A 19,199-nucleotide genomic window follows, 5' to 3' on the forward strand; every position below is an offset into this window, starting at 1 on the left:
AAGTTCTCCTCCTATTTGAAAACGCACGGATCGTAAACGTTTGAACTGGTTTGTTTTCAGTGAAGAAATGAACATTTTTGTTGAAATTAGTATGACTGGTCCTGTTTGGAGGAGAGGCACATGTTGTTAATCTAAATTGTATTTGCACATTTCGTACGCACTACATGTGTCAACTTTTCTTTGAGTCCCAAATGAATAAACAAAAAAAGTTTCATTGATAACAGAAAATTGTACTTTTTTTATTTTTGATCCCGCTTATTTCATGCAACTAACATACTTTATTAATTCTTTTAGTTTACCTAAAAATAATTTTTTTTTCACATTGTTATAAATTCCCTCTTTGGTGGCTAAATGTTCAAAACGAATTGGAGATTTCTTTTATTATTCCTAATATTGAACATAAAGAATGGGTAATTGGCAAACAAATTAAAAATGTAGTCTTATTCCAAAATCGAGAGATACACTTGTCTTAAAGCGCTGTAAATGTAGTACCATATCTACATACCTCTCATGAGTTAAATGGCTTTTGAAGTAAGTGAAAAGGATAGAAAGAAGAGAAACAAGAAGCGCTTCTCTGACCTAAGATAAACAGACAGGATGACGGTTGCCCTGGAGAAGCATTTCTTTTGCAAGAATGTCCCATTGTGTTCGACTTAATGCTGCTAAATGCTTCAATTACACTGTTCAAAATTTGTCTCTTTATTCTAATCATTACGGCTCAAACGTCCTCACAGTCAAGGCCGCGAATGTTTTGCATTGAATGGCATGGACTCAAAGGAGCCTCTATAAAAAACACGAACAAAGCTATCATACCATGCTCACGGCCAAGCATAACAAAAGCAAGCAATTATCAATTTACTTGTTACTGCGATCAGAGGTGGGGAGCTTGTAAGCAATAAAAACATATTGCAAAACACCTTTACCGACAAGAAAAGATCAGAGGTGTTTGGTGAGTCGAAAAAAACATTCTCGTCATCGAGTACCTTTCATTATGATCACTAACCTCGAATATTTCGTGAAATTAAAGAAAATTTTGGAACATCAGACGCACTAAAAATAGCGTACTTTCACATAACTTTAGATTAAATCATGAAGACATAAATTGCCTGAAATATGGAATCCACAAACAGTGTTCCAACTCAATAAAGCAAACTCCAATTATAGCGCGTTTATCACTCTAACATGTTAAACCAACTCAATACAGTGTAAATAGTTGAGAATAAATATTTCAAGGGAACATGCAGTCATCGTAATAATTCTCCGTTACTCGTTCACAAATTTCAAATTGTCTTAACACATACAAGATGAAAGTTCGAGTTCTTGCAACACGTCTACACTGGCGTCATGATGGCAGAGGTTCATTCGTGCTTGTCTTCACTTTCAATTAATAGTCTATTCTGATATACAATGTAGGAAAAGTTCTCCCTTTTTATTCCACGTCAGTGTTCAGTTTACCTTCAGAAATCAAGGCAATACAAAAGAAACAAAACCACTAATCATGTTTCGTTGAAAACCTCCTGGTGCGAGATACCCCCTACTTTGCCATCAAATCTTTCATTAAATTTTGCTTTCATACGCGCAGGAAGAACAAGAAGCTTTTACGAGTTTTTGTCTCTTTTCTTTATTATTTTAAACTCGATATTAATAACAAGCAAGGGTAATTGATCTACAGTAGAAACTGCAGAGGTTTCTGACAAACTCGACAAAATGTGTGAAAAATTGAAGCGTCCCGCAACAGAAGGCTACAGTTCTACAGATACTACTGTCACAGTAGTTTGATCAAACCTTGTGTTTCATTTTCGACATTATCCATTCAGGCAACCTAATTGAACAAGAAGCCTTCACCTTTTTACTTGCTTAATATCGGATGTGAAAGTTTCTCCTCCTTTATCGGACGGCACACAAAGAAAGTTTCTACACTTGTCCGAATATGTAATGAATCCTAAAACATAACAAACAAACAAAGATCTGAATTCTCACTCCTCCAATCAGAGGGCATTTAATTAATGGGTATTAGCTATGTGAATTAAACATACAGTAAAATACACTTTTACCATAATTTATCATGAAGAATCTTATTTCAAATGGAGAACCACGGCTCCATCAAATTTGCAGTGCAATCAACAAGTGTTCCTCAGGAGTTACCATCCAGGCCTTCCTTTGCCAGTATTACATTTTTGCAAAACCTTCCACGTCGCTAACACAGAAAGCTTTAAACAGCAAGCAGCCGTTCCCTGCTTTACTCGAGTCACTAGGCGCAACAGCTTCATACCCTTACAATCGACCGACCACCTGAACAGATTTTCTAACAATCCATTGTCCTTCACCAAATGTCCGCCTTATTTTCATCTTCTTTGTTCATGAGGTAGCCATGGCAACTGTTACAAACTAGTACTGTCTCTTCATAAGCTGCCGGTGCTATTCATGAAGATCGAAAAAATACAAATCAGCTGAGTTAACCAATAAGCTGTTCTTATCATCATACAACACACGTAACTTTATTCCCTTCAAAGTTTGTTATTCCTGGAAACATTATAAACCTAATTTTCGCGTAATAAAATAAATGATGGCAAACGAAAGTCAGGGCCCGCTTTATGCAACACATCAGGTTTGCACAAAACCAGGGGTCCTAGATATAATTTTTTTTTTATTCTCTTAATGCCTCTTCAATTCTACATTTATTGTTTCAACCACTTAGGACCATCAGTTACACAGTTGAAATGCACGTACAAAAAACTTGACAATGAAAAGTCTTGTTCAACGACAACAACAACAAGTTTAAAGAACTGACAGGTGTGTGGAGAGGAGGGGGGGAGGGAGTGGAGGAGGAGGAGAAGTTCTGACTTCCATTGGTATTTCATGGCTGTTTTCTCCATGAGGAACGACAAAGGGTAATTTCGAGAAAGATTTTTTTCGCTCACCAGTTGCTCCAAATACAGCTCTTTTTACACGCTTACAGCAACAGCGAGAGCAAAAGCTATCTCCGCAATGCCGGCAGTATTGCTACAAAAAGACACAACAGTAACTAGATGTCGCAATGATAAAACATGAAAGCACAAAAATTCACTGAATTTTGAAGTATAGATAACTAAGAGTTATAAACATATATCCACTAGCTTTCTTTCAAATATGCTGTAATCTGATTGGCTATTGCTACTCGCAATCGATTCCGTGATAGACAGCGAGTGCCTAACAGAGTGAGGGAGTAAACTTAATAGTATAAAAAACATGAGCTGATCTTCTTCTTTAGTTTTGAAATACTTACTTGATTTATTCCAAAATAATTACATTATATGCTCTCGATTTCTATACTTGATACCTGATGCAGGCTACTATGATACAGTGTGAGCAAGCCGTTCAGCCAGGCGTGTCACACATTGTACAAAGTACATTTCAACAGCACACTGACTGACACAATGTAATAAATTTGCTACCAAAAAGCTTTCTTTACTTACCCTTTTCTTTAGCAGAGAAGAAAATGTAACATCGCATGAAGCACAGTTTACTAAGAGAAGAATAATAAGCAACATGACCGGAAAATTACAGTAACTAATAAAAACGGGAAGTACTAGTATAAATAATTTAATTCTTTTTTTACACCAACTAATAAAGAGTAATGCGTTCGAGAAAACTGCCGATCTAACAAAGCGAAAGCGACACGAAAGAAGCAAAATAAACTTTCCGTGATTGTTATTATTCAAGCCAGCAGCAATTAGAAGAAGTTAACGAATACACTGTCAAGTTCTTGATCTCATTAATAAATGACGTTTGGTTAAGTTTCACTGTTTGTTTACAAACATAATAATCAGAAGAAATCTTCACATCCATATTACCACTATTTACGCGCTTTTTTTTCCTGCGGTAGTCGCTGAAATGGGTCACCACAGACAATCCAGAGAAACGCTCTGAGAAAACAATTAATAGAATTAGAGAAAGAATGTAAAATTCTTCACTCCTCATTCTCAATTGATGGCAAAGGCGACGAATACATTTCTTTCAAGTTAAATCACTAACTTACTTGCACTTCTCCTTGTTAACGGGGTATCCTGTGAATTACCAAAAAATATCAGTCATGAATCATATACTTTTACGTCTTACTTACAGCCATGAGCCAAAAGTTGTATACTAAAATATACAAAACGGTTTCCTCACGTTTAATTTCACACCGAACACTTACAATTCGGTTTAATTATACATCATGATAAGAACTAGGATGGGCAAGACTCCTGTGGGCACTGGCGATGACCAAGTTTTACATTTTACCATAAACATTGATCTAATTTTCGGGTAGTCCAGCGGAAAGTTCGGGTTATGTTACTGATTAGTTCCTGCTTAGTCATAGTTACAGTGATCTTCCGAAACAGCTTTGAGGGAAACGCTACAAGGATACGAATTGAAATGACTTCAACTATCACAGGTTCCCGCAGATACAATATTATGCAAGCTTCAGAAGCAGTATACAAAACTCAAGAGGCCCACAAGCACATGACGATTTTCAAACTAAAACAGTGATTGCCTGAGATTTTAAATGAATACAGCATTGAAAAATATTGTTCGTTTCGTTGTGTCTTGTACCTCTTGCTCGTAATTCTCATCCTCGGAGAGAGATATCTCCTGTTCTTGTGCATCATACTGAAAAGAAAGAGGAGAAAATCAAAATAACTTACAACAGAAGCATATCACCTTGCAATGTCTAAATTCCGTCAGGTTGTTTAAAAACACGTTGGGTTATTAGCCGAACAATCAGAAGCAACGTTGCATTTTTGCCCAAATATGGGATTCGAGGTTCAAGCAGTGTTTCCTTCATAAAAACTCACAGTCGATTACCTAAGAGGCCGTGAAACCCACAAGAACCAAATTTTAAGTCAAAATCTTTATTGACCGGGAAACGTTTGGTAAGTTACGGTAATTATTCTGAAGCGAGACTGAAAGAAAATTCCAAGAAATTTGGTATCCACTCGTTTCGTACCCAATGTCAATCAATTCGTACTCATTTTGAGTCAGTTCGTATGTAAACCCCTGGTCTAATCGTACCCGTCCCAATATACATTCCCTCAAAATACCTCGAGCGCTGCAAGCGCGAGCGTGTCAAGAGAGTTCGATTGTTGTTTATTAAATAATTCAAATAGTACGCGCGCTCTGATTGGCCATAAAACCATTTTACATGAGCGTTTAGACTTTCGAATCTGAGGTGTTTCGAAAGCATCTTTGTTCGAGGTGTTAGAATCATCTTCTTTGTCGTGGAAAAAGGCCTTCCGTTAAACACGGCGAAGGAATTTTTCAACGTCTTGCTTAACTGAAAATTCGTCGGGTTTTTGGAAATGGGAAAACATTTAAGCCCCTACTGAGAGCTGATTTCTCGGAGTAGGAAAGTGGAAAATTTTCTAGAATGGTAACTACGGTTTTGAGGTTTCCAGGTGATGAGTCACTAGCAATTTGAGGACCGATACGTTGTTCAAGGTCGAGATAAGTTGGTTTTATCAACTGCGTTGATAATGTAAATTGGCCACCGTAAAGATTTTCAAAGCTATCGTTTCGAGTGTAAGCTCTTTGTCCGAGCGAACAAAGGCCTACGAATCGACCTAGCTGAGTACGAAACGACTGGTAACCACCCCAGCTCTCGTATACATCTAGATGCGTGTTTCTGGGTTAAAAAAGGTGCATCCTTTCCCTTACAAGGTTAAATCACGTACAAAATCTTGGAAACAAGAATATGAAACAGCAATACAATAGAAAATCCACTCCTCACCCATTCATCATCGTAATCATTTTCTGTTACTTCTTGGTTAGTTTGAGTTTTTGAAGGGATTTCCAACCAAGGATTTACCAGACCAATCCAAAAGTTCTGTGATAAAATATTCTTCTTCACTCGCTGTAGTCTAAGCCAGAATTTCCCTTGAGCCTCTCTGAAAACTATCAAGTTATAAAACTATATTGATGAGAGTTCACAGTGCATCCACCAACAAGTGAGACATTTATTGCATAGCCCTTTTATCACTGTTTCACCCACTACTATAACAATGCAATAACTGGTTCTGTCACACGACATGGATAAAAGATGAAAAATAAAATTAAATGAAGATTAAAAGATAATGAAATAGAGGATCTCTCCCTCTATCAATCAAGAAAAGATTAACCAATCATGCAAACCACAATAAGTATAAAATTGTTCATTATTTCTTTTAAGTCCTGCGTTAACAAAAACAGTGGAAGAGACACCTCATCCAAAGATTAAGGTGCGCAAGTGATTTGCAAACCTTTACATTTCATGAAAACAAAGAAATCTAAGCCAAAAGCATATCATGTCACACCTTTTCGAATTTTTCATACACTTCTTGGCTTCACTCTAAATGCCAAAGGTCATAACTGGCAAGGTCCACTCTAAGTTTATCTCAATCATCCATAAAATTAAGGTTTTTACGAATGTAAAGGAAAAAATCAGTGACAAAAATTGTGCAATGATGACTGTGTTCAGGTAAAAATGTGCAATCTGCACTTTATCCAACTTGTTTAACTTATCCCAAGAAGACTTTTATTAACCATGAATCAAAGTCATGCATAAGTGTGTGTTTTATAAAGACTACCTTCTTTAAAGCCTGAGTTGCCTAGAAATGTGAGTATGAGGCCAAAAGTCACCAGGTATCTTCCAGGGAGAAAAAATAAAATGCATGCTGACAACAAGAGAGAAAGAAAGCACCTAAAGGTAAAGATAAAAATGTTCTTTTAACAATGATGTTTATCACCAGAAAGGAAAGTCTGTCTCAGAATATTGTTGACTGCCTTTACGGCTTGATTTGAAGTAAGATACACAAAACAGGAGGGGAAATTCACCAGCACTGACTTAAGCAAGTTCAAAACTTGAGTCAGATTTTAAGGGTTGAAGGGCCTGTATTATTAGACACAAACACCACTAAGATAATAATTAACTGGACTATTCAGACAGACAGTATAGAGTGCATCCAAAATTCACAATACCTACAGTGAAGATTGGAGCAAACAAGAATTTCTACAACTTTCTGAAAAAGGTTTCAAAATAAATATCTTAGGAAAGTATGTGTTGAAAATGTGATCATAGTAAAATAATGCTTCAACATACAGACATTTCTTATTCCTATCCTATGCAGTATCATTTGACTTGAAGTTTTTTCACTGTACTCCTTGTATGGTTCAAGTTCTTTATCTTTGTTATGTACTTACATGTAATTATTTAATTAATTAATTAATTCTTTATCTCTGAAAAAGAAAGAAAGAAAGAAAGAAAGAAAGAAAACGACAACATACCTCTTTGAAACAGAGGGATCTTCCCATCTGGCAATGCTGTTTATAACAATTCAAAAGCAAAATAAGAATTTAAATAAATGAATAAATAAAAGATGAAACGAATATCAAAAGAGTCAGTGGAAAAGATGCAACAAACAGAGTATCTCTGATACTGGCAAACAAATATAGCAGTTGGATTTTTGTTAAAGGTCTTTTGGATGTCATTCCTACTAGGTTTACCTGTAAGCAGCAAACCATATTTTCAAGTCTCTGAGGGTACTGACAGGGAAGTCTTTATTTTGATTTACACCTGACACCTTTTCCCAAATCATCCTCTCTTATAAATCTTATACTGATCTCATAACTAAATGTACATGTACTTTCACAATTCTATGGCAAATTAAAAGTTGGGATAGTGTAATGCCTGATGGGAGGAGAACCAAGGTTCATGTACTAATTGAAGAACATACCGGTAATAGTCATTGTACAGTGGTGAGAAAACTTCCCACTCAGATAGTGCTGGTGTTAAACAATACAAATTCATAAAAGAGAGATGATTTCAGTCAGCTGAAAAGGTTCCCACTTATCATTTCCAGAGCAGCATTTTGGAAATAACACAGTTACTGGCAGGCTGTACTCTCCATTGGAAGTTTGACTGTTTCGGCACAATAAAAAATATGATGTATCTCAGTTGGATTTACAAGAATGTACAGCTGTCACAATTGTTACCTGTAAAACTGTTCGAGGCATTCACACAAGGTTTCCTCTACCATCTGTATTTGCACAGAGCTGGAAAAACATTTTTAAAAAAAAACTAGTGAGTCAACTCTATTTCATAATGTGATAAGAACTAGGCATTCTCCCAAGGAAAAAAAGTGTCTGTAAAAGACTTAAAACACGAGAAATTTTTGCACTAGTATATTTGATATTCTGGAAAATTGAGATTCCTACACTCAATGTTGAAAATATTATTCTAAAACTCAAAGAATATAAAACTAAATCAAATTGATCAAACTGTATGTTTCCCACCAATCTTAACTAAAAAACTTTTCTATTCATTTATTTCTTTAATTATTTCCTTTAATTTCCTTAACTTCTGTTATTTAGTTTCTTTTGTTTCTTCATCTACAATGCAATAATTAAGCGGATCTTGGGCAGTTGATTGACCCGCTTCAACTAACAAATCTGCTAACAGTGGGTCAACTTATTCTTAAATTTTGCAATGAAATTAATTTCTGAAGATATGTCTTTATTAAATATACAAAGCAAATGTAATACACAATGTTAACTCAGCATACATACATCTTAATGTACTCTTTTAGATGATCATGTGCTTCCTTAATGGCTGCCAGTTTAACATCCTAAGAAAACAAATGAAATAAGTTATAATCTCTGATAAGAAATCAGAGGGCCCAACAGGTCTTCAAATTACATTACATTTGATTGCCTTTTCCACATTAATTTTTGAGGGGACAGGGCACAGTTAGCCATATGTAAGCAAAGTGATTAATTGAAATTCCAAAACACATGACTGCAAACCAAGACCTATGAAACCAAGAGTTGTAGTCTGTCCTGTGAGTAATTTAAGTATGCTGAGAGATCAAAAGCTGTCAGTGCAAAATACTGTCTATGTAAAAAATGGAGTCTGGAGTCTGCTTTTTTGGTCTTGATCAACCTCAATTAATGGTTATTAATAAAGTTAAATGTTATCAGGCTTAGAATTCATTCTTTATTGTTCTCAGTCTACATTTTGTGCTGACTGTAAAAATGTACCTGAAAGATATTATTATAGCATAAATTTAGGTATTTCCAACAGTATGACTCATGTTCCTTTAACATATAATACAGCATAGAATAAAGAAATGTTACAGAGCCAATTTCAAAGAATCATTATCAATACCACCACATTCACTGCCACTTGCAGATGTACATTTGAACTGTCTTCCTCAAGGAGATGATCCATCACTTAATAATCCATCTATCATGAACAGAGGAAATCCACCCAAAAGCAAAATGATGCAAGTAAAAGACAGAACCACAGGTCTTTCACTCCACTTTTACTCCATCAGAGCACAATCCACTGCTCTATTTCAGGATTCCAGCAGGGCCTTCATGGTTACTAAAGCAGCCACAGAGTATAGCATATATGATATTACCCCTTTACTTCACTGAACTGATCTTTACCTCTTCTGAGAAGTTACCAAAAGGTGCCAATGCTGAGATTAATGGGTTAATGTGACAGCAACTGAAATGTTCCCTTTTCTATATTGTACAAATAGAGGGGATTTGTATATCTAGCATTAAATTTGTTCATGTACTTACTAAATTCAAATCATCATCATCTTTCCTGCAAACTTTTTTTCTTTGCAAGAGATTACTGACTTTTGAAGTTTTTCTTCCCAGCCTTCTTATCCCAGATAAGCCAAATATAACTGACGCATACACCAGTGGTATATGGACGACATATGCTGCAAGCAAAATACTGTGTGATTATAAACGTAAGAATTGTCATGTAGTTGTTTACTCAGACAACTTAAATGAACAAGAGTGTAATTTCTCCTTTGAGACACTCAGGGGGTGCTGACTTTTTTTGAGACATTTATATGTACAGGGGTTTCAATAAAAGCCAGTCACCAGCAGTCTACCACCACCTGTAGGTCTTCTCACTGCCAGCTGTCAGTTGAGCCTGTGCACAGTCTCTCATGTTTGGCTTCACTTTGGGGCACAGCTGCCCAGCTATTGCACCATCATTAGTTGCTCATGGAAAAAGTTACTGAAACCTCTATATGTATAGCATTACATGGGTGTAATCTATGCATGAGTTACAAAATGTCCTTCTCCAAAGGATTGCAAGTTCAGGGTGCACATGCCCATCTAAAGAAAACAGTTAATTAGGGTCTTAAATGCCATCGCACATCCTGGATTAAATTTAACTTTTCTATTTTAGCATTTTTTTTGTCTTGTTCTCATCCTGCAAGATACCTTTACATCTATTAGAGTAACTCTACTGTATATTTCTGTCTTCAGTGTACTGTACCTAAAAACCATCCCCATTTATCTACAGAAATTATATTTTCTAAATGGTCATATGATTGTCACAGCCCCTCTTATTAAGCTGACTATGATTCACATGAATTCTCATAAGTCACTGTCAAAGTGAAAAAAAGATTCCCAAGATAGTACCAACAGACTTAACATGTAAAGATCAGAAAAGACAAGAAATTTTACAGAAGCTAACTGATAGGAGAATACTTGTAAGGACTGAGGTGATCAAACAAGCTGGTGAATCAATTCTACATGAAGAGAGGATGTCAGCATCCATCAAACAAATTTGAAATATTGTGGCAAGTCGGCCAAAATTCGTTTTCACTTCTACTTTAATATTTTGTAGCCCAATATGTTCTAATAGTTGTGGTGTAGTTTTTTTTGTGAAAATATATTTTAGTTTTTGAGAAATGACTCTTTTTGTTCGACTGCTCAAATATGAACACTAAATATGAAAACTAAAATGTATTTTCACAAAAAAATTACACCACAATTATTAGAACATATTGGGCTACAAAATATGAAAGTAGGAGTGAAAGGAAATTTTGGGTGACTTGCCACCGTTTGTTTGATGCATGCTGACATAAGCTCTTAAGTGTAATTAACCATTCAGAGAACTTTCTTTGAACAATTATCTATACAGGTCTGCCCCATAAAAGGCAAAAATCTGATGAATAAAAGAGCTCTATAAATAATCTAACATTCCTCTCCCTCTATGAGAAAAGTGACTCAGCTTTTGTGCACTTAGCACAGCTGAATGAAAAAATAAAGATATCAAAATTTAATGCAATATATAGACACATACACTATAGAAATGTGAAATTTAATACTAAATGAAGTTAAATCACTGAGTACTATCACATGTCTATCTATCAGCAGGAGCTGACCACTGTTAATTCTCCACTCATGGAGTTAAAGGGTTGAGTCAACCCTTTAACTCCATGAGTGACCAAGACAGAATTTCTCCTTACAAATTATCAATGCAATATAAACCAGGTAAGTGATGAGAATAAAGAAAAATATCAATTTGGGGATAATTGGTTGATCTGCTACTAAATTCTCTGAACTAAAATTAGAAGAATTGTATGATTTACAGTAAGGAGAACTAAAAATTTGATCTGGGAGTTAAAGGGTTAAAATATCTAGACAGACTTAAATGGTTAATTCATTTACATTTTAACTAAGTTTACCTGGATAACTGATAGACAAGTAAATTGTAACCAACATGATGACAAAAGTAATTCGCCAAGACTGCCACCTAAAAAATATCAATAAAATTTTTATATGGTATAAATAATGATATTATTAATGATTTTATATGGTATTTTACTCTGTAATACCATATAATTATACCTGTTGAAATGTAAACATTGTATAACTAACTTACAGGACCCTTTTTGATACTAGTGTCATTACACTGGTGAGGTTATCTTGTGTAAAAATGTACATTACAAAATTGCACACTTCTGATTGGCTGACAACATGTGCATTCCCATGTAACACAAGTGCAAAGCTGTAACACAAGTGCAAAGTTGTAACAAGGGTGCAAAGTTGTAACATGAGTGCAAATTACAAATAGCATGCACACCCTCTAAAAATTTCATCTGTCTTGACTTTCTGTGATGTATTTTCATGTATATTATTAACAAGTAATAAGTTAAACATGATTTGGAATACCATTTGGTGTTAATAGGCAGTTGTAAATTTTTCAAAGACTACAAGTTGCACTTGCCCTACCTATACAAATATTATTATTATTTCTGTTATTAAGATTAGTTCAACCTCAATTAAACCATCATATTTTAAGAGGTCACCCTTTATCAGCCAGTTACCAATCAAATTCCCTGAAATAATTTCCCATCAAGAGATCATGAGTTCAGAGAAGATGCTATTTATAGAAGTTGGACAGTAATAGAGCTCTTGGAGAATTATACATGAAAGTGTAATAATAATGTCATTGATAAGCAATAATCTTTAAAAAATTAGTTTTAAACTAATTGAGGAGTTACCAATTCAGAGAATGGCATTGACTCCATTTTTAAAGGCATTAAACATTAGTGCCACTTTAACCATATGAAGCTACAAGCATGACCACATGCTGAAAAAACTCACATCTTTGGAATTCCTTTGGCCAGTAAGTCCTACAAGCAGTATGTTTCTTATAAAATACAGAAGGGATTAAGGCTAAATCCACTCAGGAGATGAAGAATCATCTTGTCTATATGAAACCCTTCCAGTACAAGCTAACATAACTCAGCTGTGAAAACCCAGATCCTTAAGTGACTGATTCACAACATCAAAAGAGAAAAGTGAAAAGGAGGGTGAAGAGGATTGCACTCAGGCTGTTAAACTTTATATTGTCAATATCACCCACAACTCTTCTTGTGGTGTTTTAAGGTCAGCCCTCACCTAAACAATATCACTTATTGAGCAAGTAATCATTCTACATTCTTCTATTATAAGAGCTATGCAGGTGATATTTTTGTGGGAGTTATAACAAGACATTGTCTGATTTGAGTTTATATGTAGTGTATTAAGTAATAACATAATTTTAATTGCAATTTAGTCTTAATAAGCATGAATAAATCCCATAGAGCCAAAGCAATTTGTAGTCTGAAAAATTCACAAGTGCCTACTAACACCAAATTGCACTCAAAATTACATTGTTACTTATTAATAATTAGCATGAAAAAACCATTACAGAACGTCAAGGCAGACAAAATTTTGACAACTTAGGCATGCTATTTGTAATTTGCACTTATATGTTACAACTTTGCTCTGACATGTTACATAAAAAATGCTTTCCTTTTGAGCCAATCAGAATCGAGTGCTTTTTTCCAGTGTATTATTAGTATCTAGGTAACAACATGAGTTGCTCACATAAATTGGCTACCCTAAAGAGTTTCAAAGCTGACATTTCTAGTGTTAGCCCCTTTTCAGAGGAAATGGAGGAATTGTGGGTTGTGTGTGTGTTGATATGCAGAAAATGGAGCTACACCATTGGTGGGAACATGGTGACAAGAAAAAAATGATAAATCAGTTAAATGGAAAGCACTCTTTAGTGCTGATATGAAAGATATATTTTGTTCTAGAGTTTTGCAGCTTTCGTAGCTACCTAAATAAATGGAAAGGCCACAAACTGCCATACGCTGCTTGGAACAATTACTAGGGAGATTAAAATGTCTAGCGACTCAGTGGTTTGGATGTGTTTTGAGCGTTCAAGCCCTTAATGTCAGAACAAACACTAATGCTCTAAGGTCTCCTTTTTAACCCTTTATGGTGGCAAATTTATGTTATCAACCCAGTTGATAAAACTAAATTACCCTGTTATGCTCTCCCACTGATGGGAGAGTATACAACACAACTTTATTTGCACCTGTTTTCAGCCATCCAGACACATAATTTTTTCATGTACATTATTACATGAAAATGCACTTGTTTACAACCAATCAGACTTGCATTATTTTTTCATGTATATTGTTACTAACAGTAGAAATACAGAGAGCTTTAGAAAATGATAGTTTTGAGAATCACAGTAACAAACATAATTTTTGGGTACAGCGATAGATGGAAAAGTGAATCTTGGGGAATATTCTCAGTTAAGTTTGGGAACATGGAAAACAGGCATTGATATCGTTTCTGTGGTTACGACAGTTACCCACTGTAACATATTAGCACATGATAATTATCACCTATTGTAAGTTATATTGTGTACATGCATATTCAAGTAAGTCAGCACATTATGCAAAAGCACACAGAACACACACACGTGGTGTGCAAGAGTTGAATGCAAGAAAGTCTTCAATGTTATATACATTGCATGGTAGCAGCAGTTTACAAGGATAATTTCTAAAGTTAAATCAAGAACTAGAGAGGCCAACAAAAGCGAATCATGACAGCAGCATTACCTCTTGCATAATGCCACAGATTGACTGGGACACTCCTGATCCAAAAAATGCATTCTCAAGGTTCAAACAAAAATGTCAGCTTATATTTTCAAGCGTTCTCAAAGACACCGACGACAAAGAAAAAGTAAGCTATATTCTACTCTGGTTGGGAGAAGAAGACCTGGATATATACAACAGCTGGACATTCACAAAGAAGGAGGACAGAAAAAAGCCTGTCATTATCTTCGAATAGTTCAAGAATCAACTGGAATCAAAGACAGGTCATCAAATTCACAGATATATAATACAAAGAATATGACAAGAACAAGGTGAGCCACTGGACGATTTTATTTCAAAACATAAAATTCTAGCGGCAAAATGTCAATTTCGTGATAATGCTGCAGTCAAAGATAGAGTTTTAGATCACCTTATTTGGGGGTCTAGAAATCCTGATATTCAAAAATCTCTTATAAGCCAAGATAAATCACTGACCTGTGCAGCCGCTATTGAGATTGCAAGGAGCTACAAGGTGACAAGTAAACACATGAAAAAACTAGCAGGAAGTAGTAAAAGCTATCAAGAGGACAGGAGTATTGATGCCATTCATACAGAAAAAGAAAGGGAATTCTGCGACAACTGCAGAAAACAACACCCAAGGAACAAATGTCCAGCTTACAGTACGTCATGTTTAAAAATGTGGCAAAGCTAATCATTGGCAATCTGTCTGCTGGACTAGCAAATGGAAACAATTCAACCAAAGAACAAAGCCAGTCTTCAAGAAAGTGATTCACACAATCAAGGACAGGGCGATGATGATGACAATGAAATCCTGATAATCAGTACCATCAAGGTCAATGCCATGGAAGACACACAACACTCGATACACAATACATGTGATGAAGCCTTTGCAACACTTGAGATAACTCAGCCAGACAAGAAGCAGAAAATTAATCCCCAGAGAAAGGTAGACACAGGTACACACAGCAATGTTTTGCCTATCAGACTACTTTACATAATCCCCTTACAGAAGTTTAACAACAAAGGAAATCCCAAACCAGAAACACTGGAAAAGAATGAAGCTGTCCTTTCAGCATATGGCAGCTCTATAATCAAGCAGCTTGGCACCATAAATATTCCTTGCAAGTACAAAGAGAAGAGGATCAACTGCATTTTCTATGTCACAGACCCTTCAGGGCTAGCAATTCTCAGTCTAAAAGCATGCACTGCACTGAAGACTAGTCTCCCTACACTGTACACTCAGAGCAAATCAACTAGACCAGGCCTATCCAACTAACAGCTTCAATGTTTCAGCTCAAAATTGAGATACTAGCAAGAAAAGCCCAAATTACATTGGAAGCCATGCACCACTGAAAGAACGGCCACCAATCAGAAATAAACAAGAACTGATAGAGATATACCCAGAATGTTTCAATGGCATTGTTGGATGCTTTGACGACTATATGTATCACATCACATTAGATCCCTAAGTATCATCAGCGGTCCACGCACCCCACAAGGTGCCCATAGAGTTGAAAGACAAACTACAAGTCAAACTAAGTGAGATGGAAAGCCAAAATATCATTGCAAAAGTAACATAACCCACAGATTGGGTAAACTCCTTGGTTATTAGAGAAAAAGGAAATGGGTGACTTCGTTTATGCCTTGATCCTAAGGACCTGAATAAGGTGATCAAAAGAGAGCATCATCCTATAACCAGTTTAGAGGAAATAACACCCAAATTAGAAGGAGCAAAGCTCTTAAGCAAGCCTGATGCTCACAATGGCTATTGGAATGTCAAATTAGAAGAAGAATCTTCATACCTAACAACTTTTAATACACCATTTGGTTGATACCGTTTCCTTAGGATGCTGTTTGGCTTACAAATGAGCCAAGATATCGTTTAATTCAAGATCAATGAGACATATCGTGATTGCCAGGGAGCCATTGGCATTGCAGATGACGTTACAATTTACGGAAAAAATGACAAAGAGCATGATATACACCAACATGACACCATAGAACATACCAGAAAAGCTGGCATCAGGCTCAATGACAAGAAGTGCATTATCACAACAAAGGAGTGCAATTCCTTTGGTATGCTTTACACACCAGACGGTGTCAAGCCCAGCCCAGACAAGGTCAGAGCCATAGAACAGAACAGATAGAACAGATCCACAAAAAGAATCTGATGCAAGCACCTCCACATCTTCAAAGAATGATGTTACATCTACAACCCTATGACTGCATTGTTAAATATCTTCCAGGAAGAGAAATGGTCACAGCTGACACCCTGTCACACCTTTCACCATTAGATGAATTTGAAGTACCAGATATGAATGTGAAAATTCACCACCTAATTAGAATCACCCCAGCTAAAATGGAAGAGTTCAAAGAAGAAACTGCAAAAGATGAAACCTTACAGCTTCTATCCCATCAGGATATACAAGGTTGGCCCAATAGAATGAGGAAAATTGACCCGCACTAAAACCGTACTGGCCCCCTATGAGATGACATTTCAGTAGAAGATGGGCTGATACTTCTTGGAAGCCGTGTTTTAGAACCTGAGTCCTTGAGAGCAAATCCACAGAGGGCACTTTGGTATAGAAAAATGCAAGCTACGAGCCAAATCCTGTGTTCACTGGCCAGGCATATACAAAGAAATAGAAAATCTCATGAACTCATGTAGCACTTGCCAGAAATATCACAATTCCCAACAAAAGGAGCCCATGATGCCACCAGAGATCCCTTCAAGACAATGGAAAACAGTGAGTGCAGATCTGTTCTATGAACAACAGTTGTGGTTCCTCATAGTTGTCGACTGCTACTCAAGTTCCCATTAGAGCTAATGAGAGAAAAATGCTATTCGCAGAAAATGGAATCCCAAAATCTCTTCAATGTGACAACAGTACTCAATTTACATGCGGCGTGTTCCAACAACTGGCAAGCCAATATGGTTTTGAAATTGTGATATCATCCCCCCACTACCCGTGTGGCCATGGGTTCATTGAACACCAAGTCCAGATGGTTAAGAAAATGATCCTGAAATGCAGAGAGAATAAAGAAGACATAGATTTAGCTCTGTTGGCTCTACAAACAACACCCCTCAGCTCCAATATACCATCACCATCTGAATTGCTGAATGTTTAAATCCACACTTCCTGGTAAGATTCAGCCATCAAAGAACCAAGAAGAAGTTAGAAATCAGCTCAAAGTGAGACAAGATAACCAGTGCCAAGCACACTAAGGAACTCCCTGAACTACACAGGAACCAAGCCATGTATGCACAAGATCCCATGAGAAAGACATGGAATCCTGCTAGAGTTGTAGATCAGGGAGATACGCCCCGCTCATATATTATAGAAACAGAAACTGGTGCTCAGCTACAAAGAAATAGGATCCATCTTAGACCAAACAATGCTTCCAAAAACCTAGTAAACAATTTGTTGAGTTACATTTCTCAAGGAAGTATAACCTCAAACTCCTCAAGTGCCAATCCACAATGTTCCACCTTAACAGAAACCGGATCCAAGAAGGGTCCAAGAAAATCTCACTCGAGACGTGAAATTCGAGCACCGGAAAGACTTAACCTCTGACTCTCGCACTAGTAGTATGATTTTTATATTATATAGTCATAGTAGTATGATTAGTATCTTTTAAATGTATAAGAGATACTTATATCTTATACATTGGCTCGAACATATGTTTTTTTGTTGTTTTCGTTTGTTTCCGGTTCAATTAACATAATTTAAGAGAAGGGGATGTAACATAGCACGTGATAATTGTAAGTTCCATCGGGTGTACGCATATTTAAGTAAGCCGGTACATCATGCAAAAGCACACAGAGCACACGTATGCGGTGTGCAAGAGTCGAATGCAATAAAGTCTTCGATGTTATATACATCGCACTCACCTGATCACAAATAGTAAACTTTCATACCACTTTATCAATGGTATCACCAGCTGACACAGTTTTCTGTGGTTAAGGACAAAAGTACCTATATCGAAATGCTCTACGCTTCTCTCTTCCTCCATGGGTTCTTCCATGCAGGCTTCCATGAAGAATTCTATATTTTCATGGCACTCTTAGTGGCCCGTAGACATTTACGATGTGGTTTGCTATATGGGCTGTCGTTTGGTGTTTATCTAAACACCTACTCGCATTATGAACAGCGGTAACCTGTAACCTTCGTTTACCCTTTTGTGTACCCCTATCCCTCGATCATCACTGTGAGATGGCGTGATGGTCTACGGTGAGTGTCGCCGAAAGTCATGTCGCCCGGAACCTAAGTCACATCGCCCGAAATTTTAGAAACCGCTGAGGGCACCGATCCATCGAAACACCCTCCAGGTGTATTTACTTCCGTCAATCCTTCAGTATTGAAATGTCACTATAAATGCGACCTGATTCAAATATTCTCAACCAACACAAACGATGTTTATTTAATTCAACGTACGATCTGAAATAGCCTTTCGAAAGCGTTTAACTAGTCATTACAAGAGCTCTCAGCCGCAAGAATTTGGTCCGATGGGTTTCAGGCCGCGACCGAATAAGTAACACATCGCTATTCTACTCGTCCTCTTATGGAGGCCAAACGGTATGTTGTTCGGTCCATACCAGCCTCTCAGGTACGATTCTGCCAAAGACCACAATCGTCCAATTGGAGGACTTGTTGGCGCGATCTAACTTCATTGTCACACTCGACACAAGGATGATTGCTCATTTTGATTAGTTCATTGATTTTATATTTTAGCTAGCTTTTTAGAATGATATCTTCTCTATATGTTCTTTAATCTGATCAAGACATACATGCGACCGCTAGACGGAACGGAGCACGACTACATAATTCATGCCTATTCTGACCCTAAGGAAAATGATGATATCAGACCACTATCGTTAAAAAAGTCACGAGCGTAAACAGTACACTGTTATCTTTAAAATATCACACTTACCTTGGACAAGGCGCTAAGTATTTGTTATTGAGAAAGATGTTTTTCGTCTTGTCACGA

The 19,199-nt window shown here is 36.5% G+C and overlaps 1 protein-coding gene and 1 pseudogene across 2 annotated transcripts; one reads left to right on the forward strand and one right to left on the reverse strand.

Moving 5' to 3' along the window:
* Window positions 1-1,596: 1,596 nt before the first annotated feature.
* Window positions 1,597-18,363, reverse strand: LOC131772582 (protrudin-like). Of its 2 annotated transcripts, XR_009339264.2 has the most exons (15): window positions 18,103-18,363; window positions 11,496-11,563; window positions 9,583-9,728; window positions 8,563-8,621; window positions 7,990-8,049; window positions 7,282-7,317; window positions 6,585-6,697; window positions 5,750-5,913; window positions 4,576-4,632; window positions 4,019-4,046; window positions 3,834-3,905; window positions 3,456-3,505; window positions 2,922-3,003; window positions 2,055-2,418; window positions 1,597-1,942 (listed from the first exon to the last, which is right to left on the reverse strand). XR_009339264.2 is itself a non-coding variant. In XM_059088520.2 (14 exons), exons 1-14 carry the CDS (start codon window positions 18,246-18,248, stop codon window positions 2,324-2,326), a joined length of 1,176 nt encoding a protein of 391 aa, XP_058944503.2. In that variant the 5' UTR covers window positions 18,249-18,363; the 3' UTR covers window positions 1,597-2,323. The 2 variants fall into 2 exon arrangements, 1 of the variants encoding a protein (XP_058944503.2); XM_059088520.2 differs by having other exon boundaries at window positions 1,597-2,418.
* On the forward strand, window positions 16,919-17,785 carry LOC136283963 (uncharacterized; annotated as a pseudogene).
* Window positions 18,364-19,199: the final 836 nt, after the last annotated feature.

The sequence above is a fragment of the Pocillopora verrucosa genome, chromosome 1, assembly GCF_036669915.1.
Source record: "Pocillopora verrucosa isolate sample1 chromosome 1, ASM3666991v2, whole genome shotgun sequence".
Classification (NCBI taxonomy): Eukaryota; Metazoa; Cnidaria; class Anthozoa; order Scleractinia; family Pocilloporidae; genus Pocillopora; species Pocillopora verrucosa.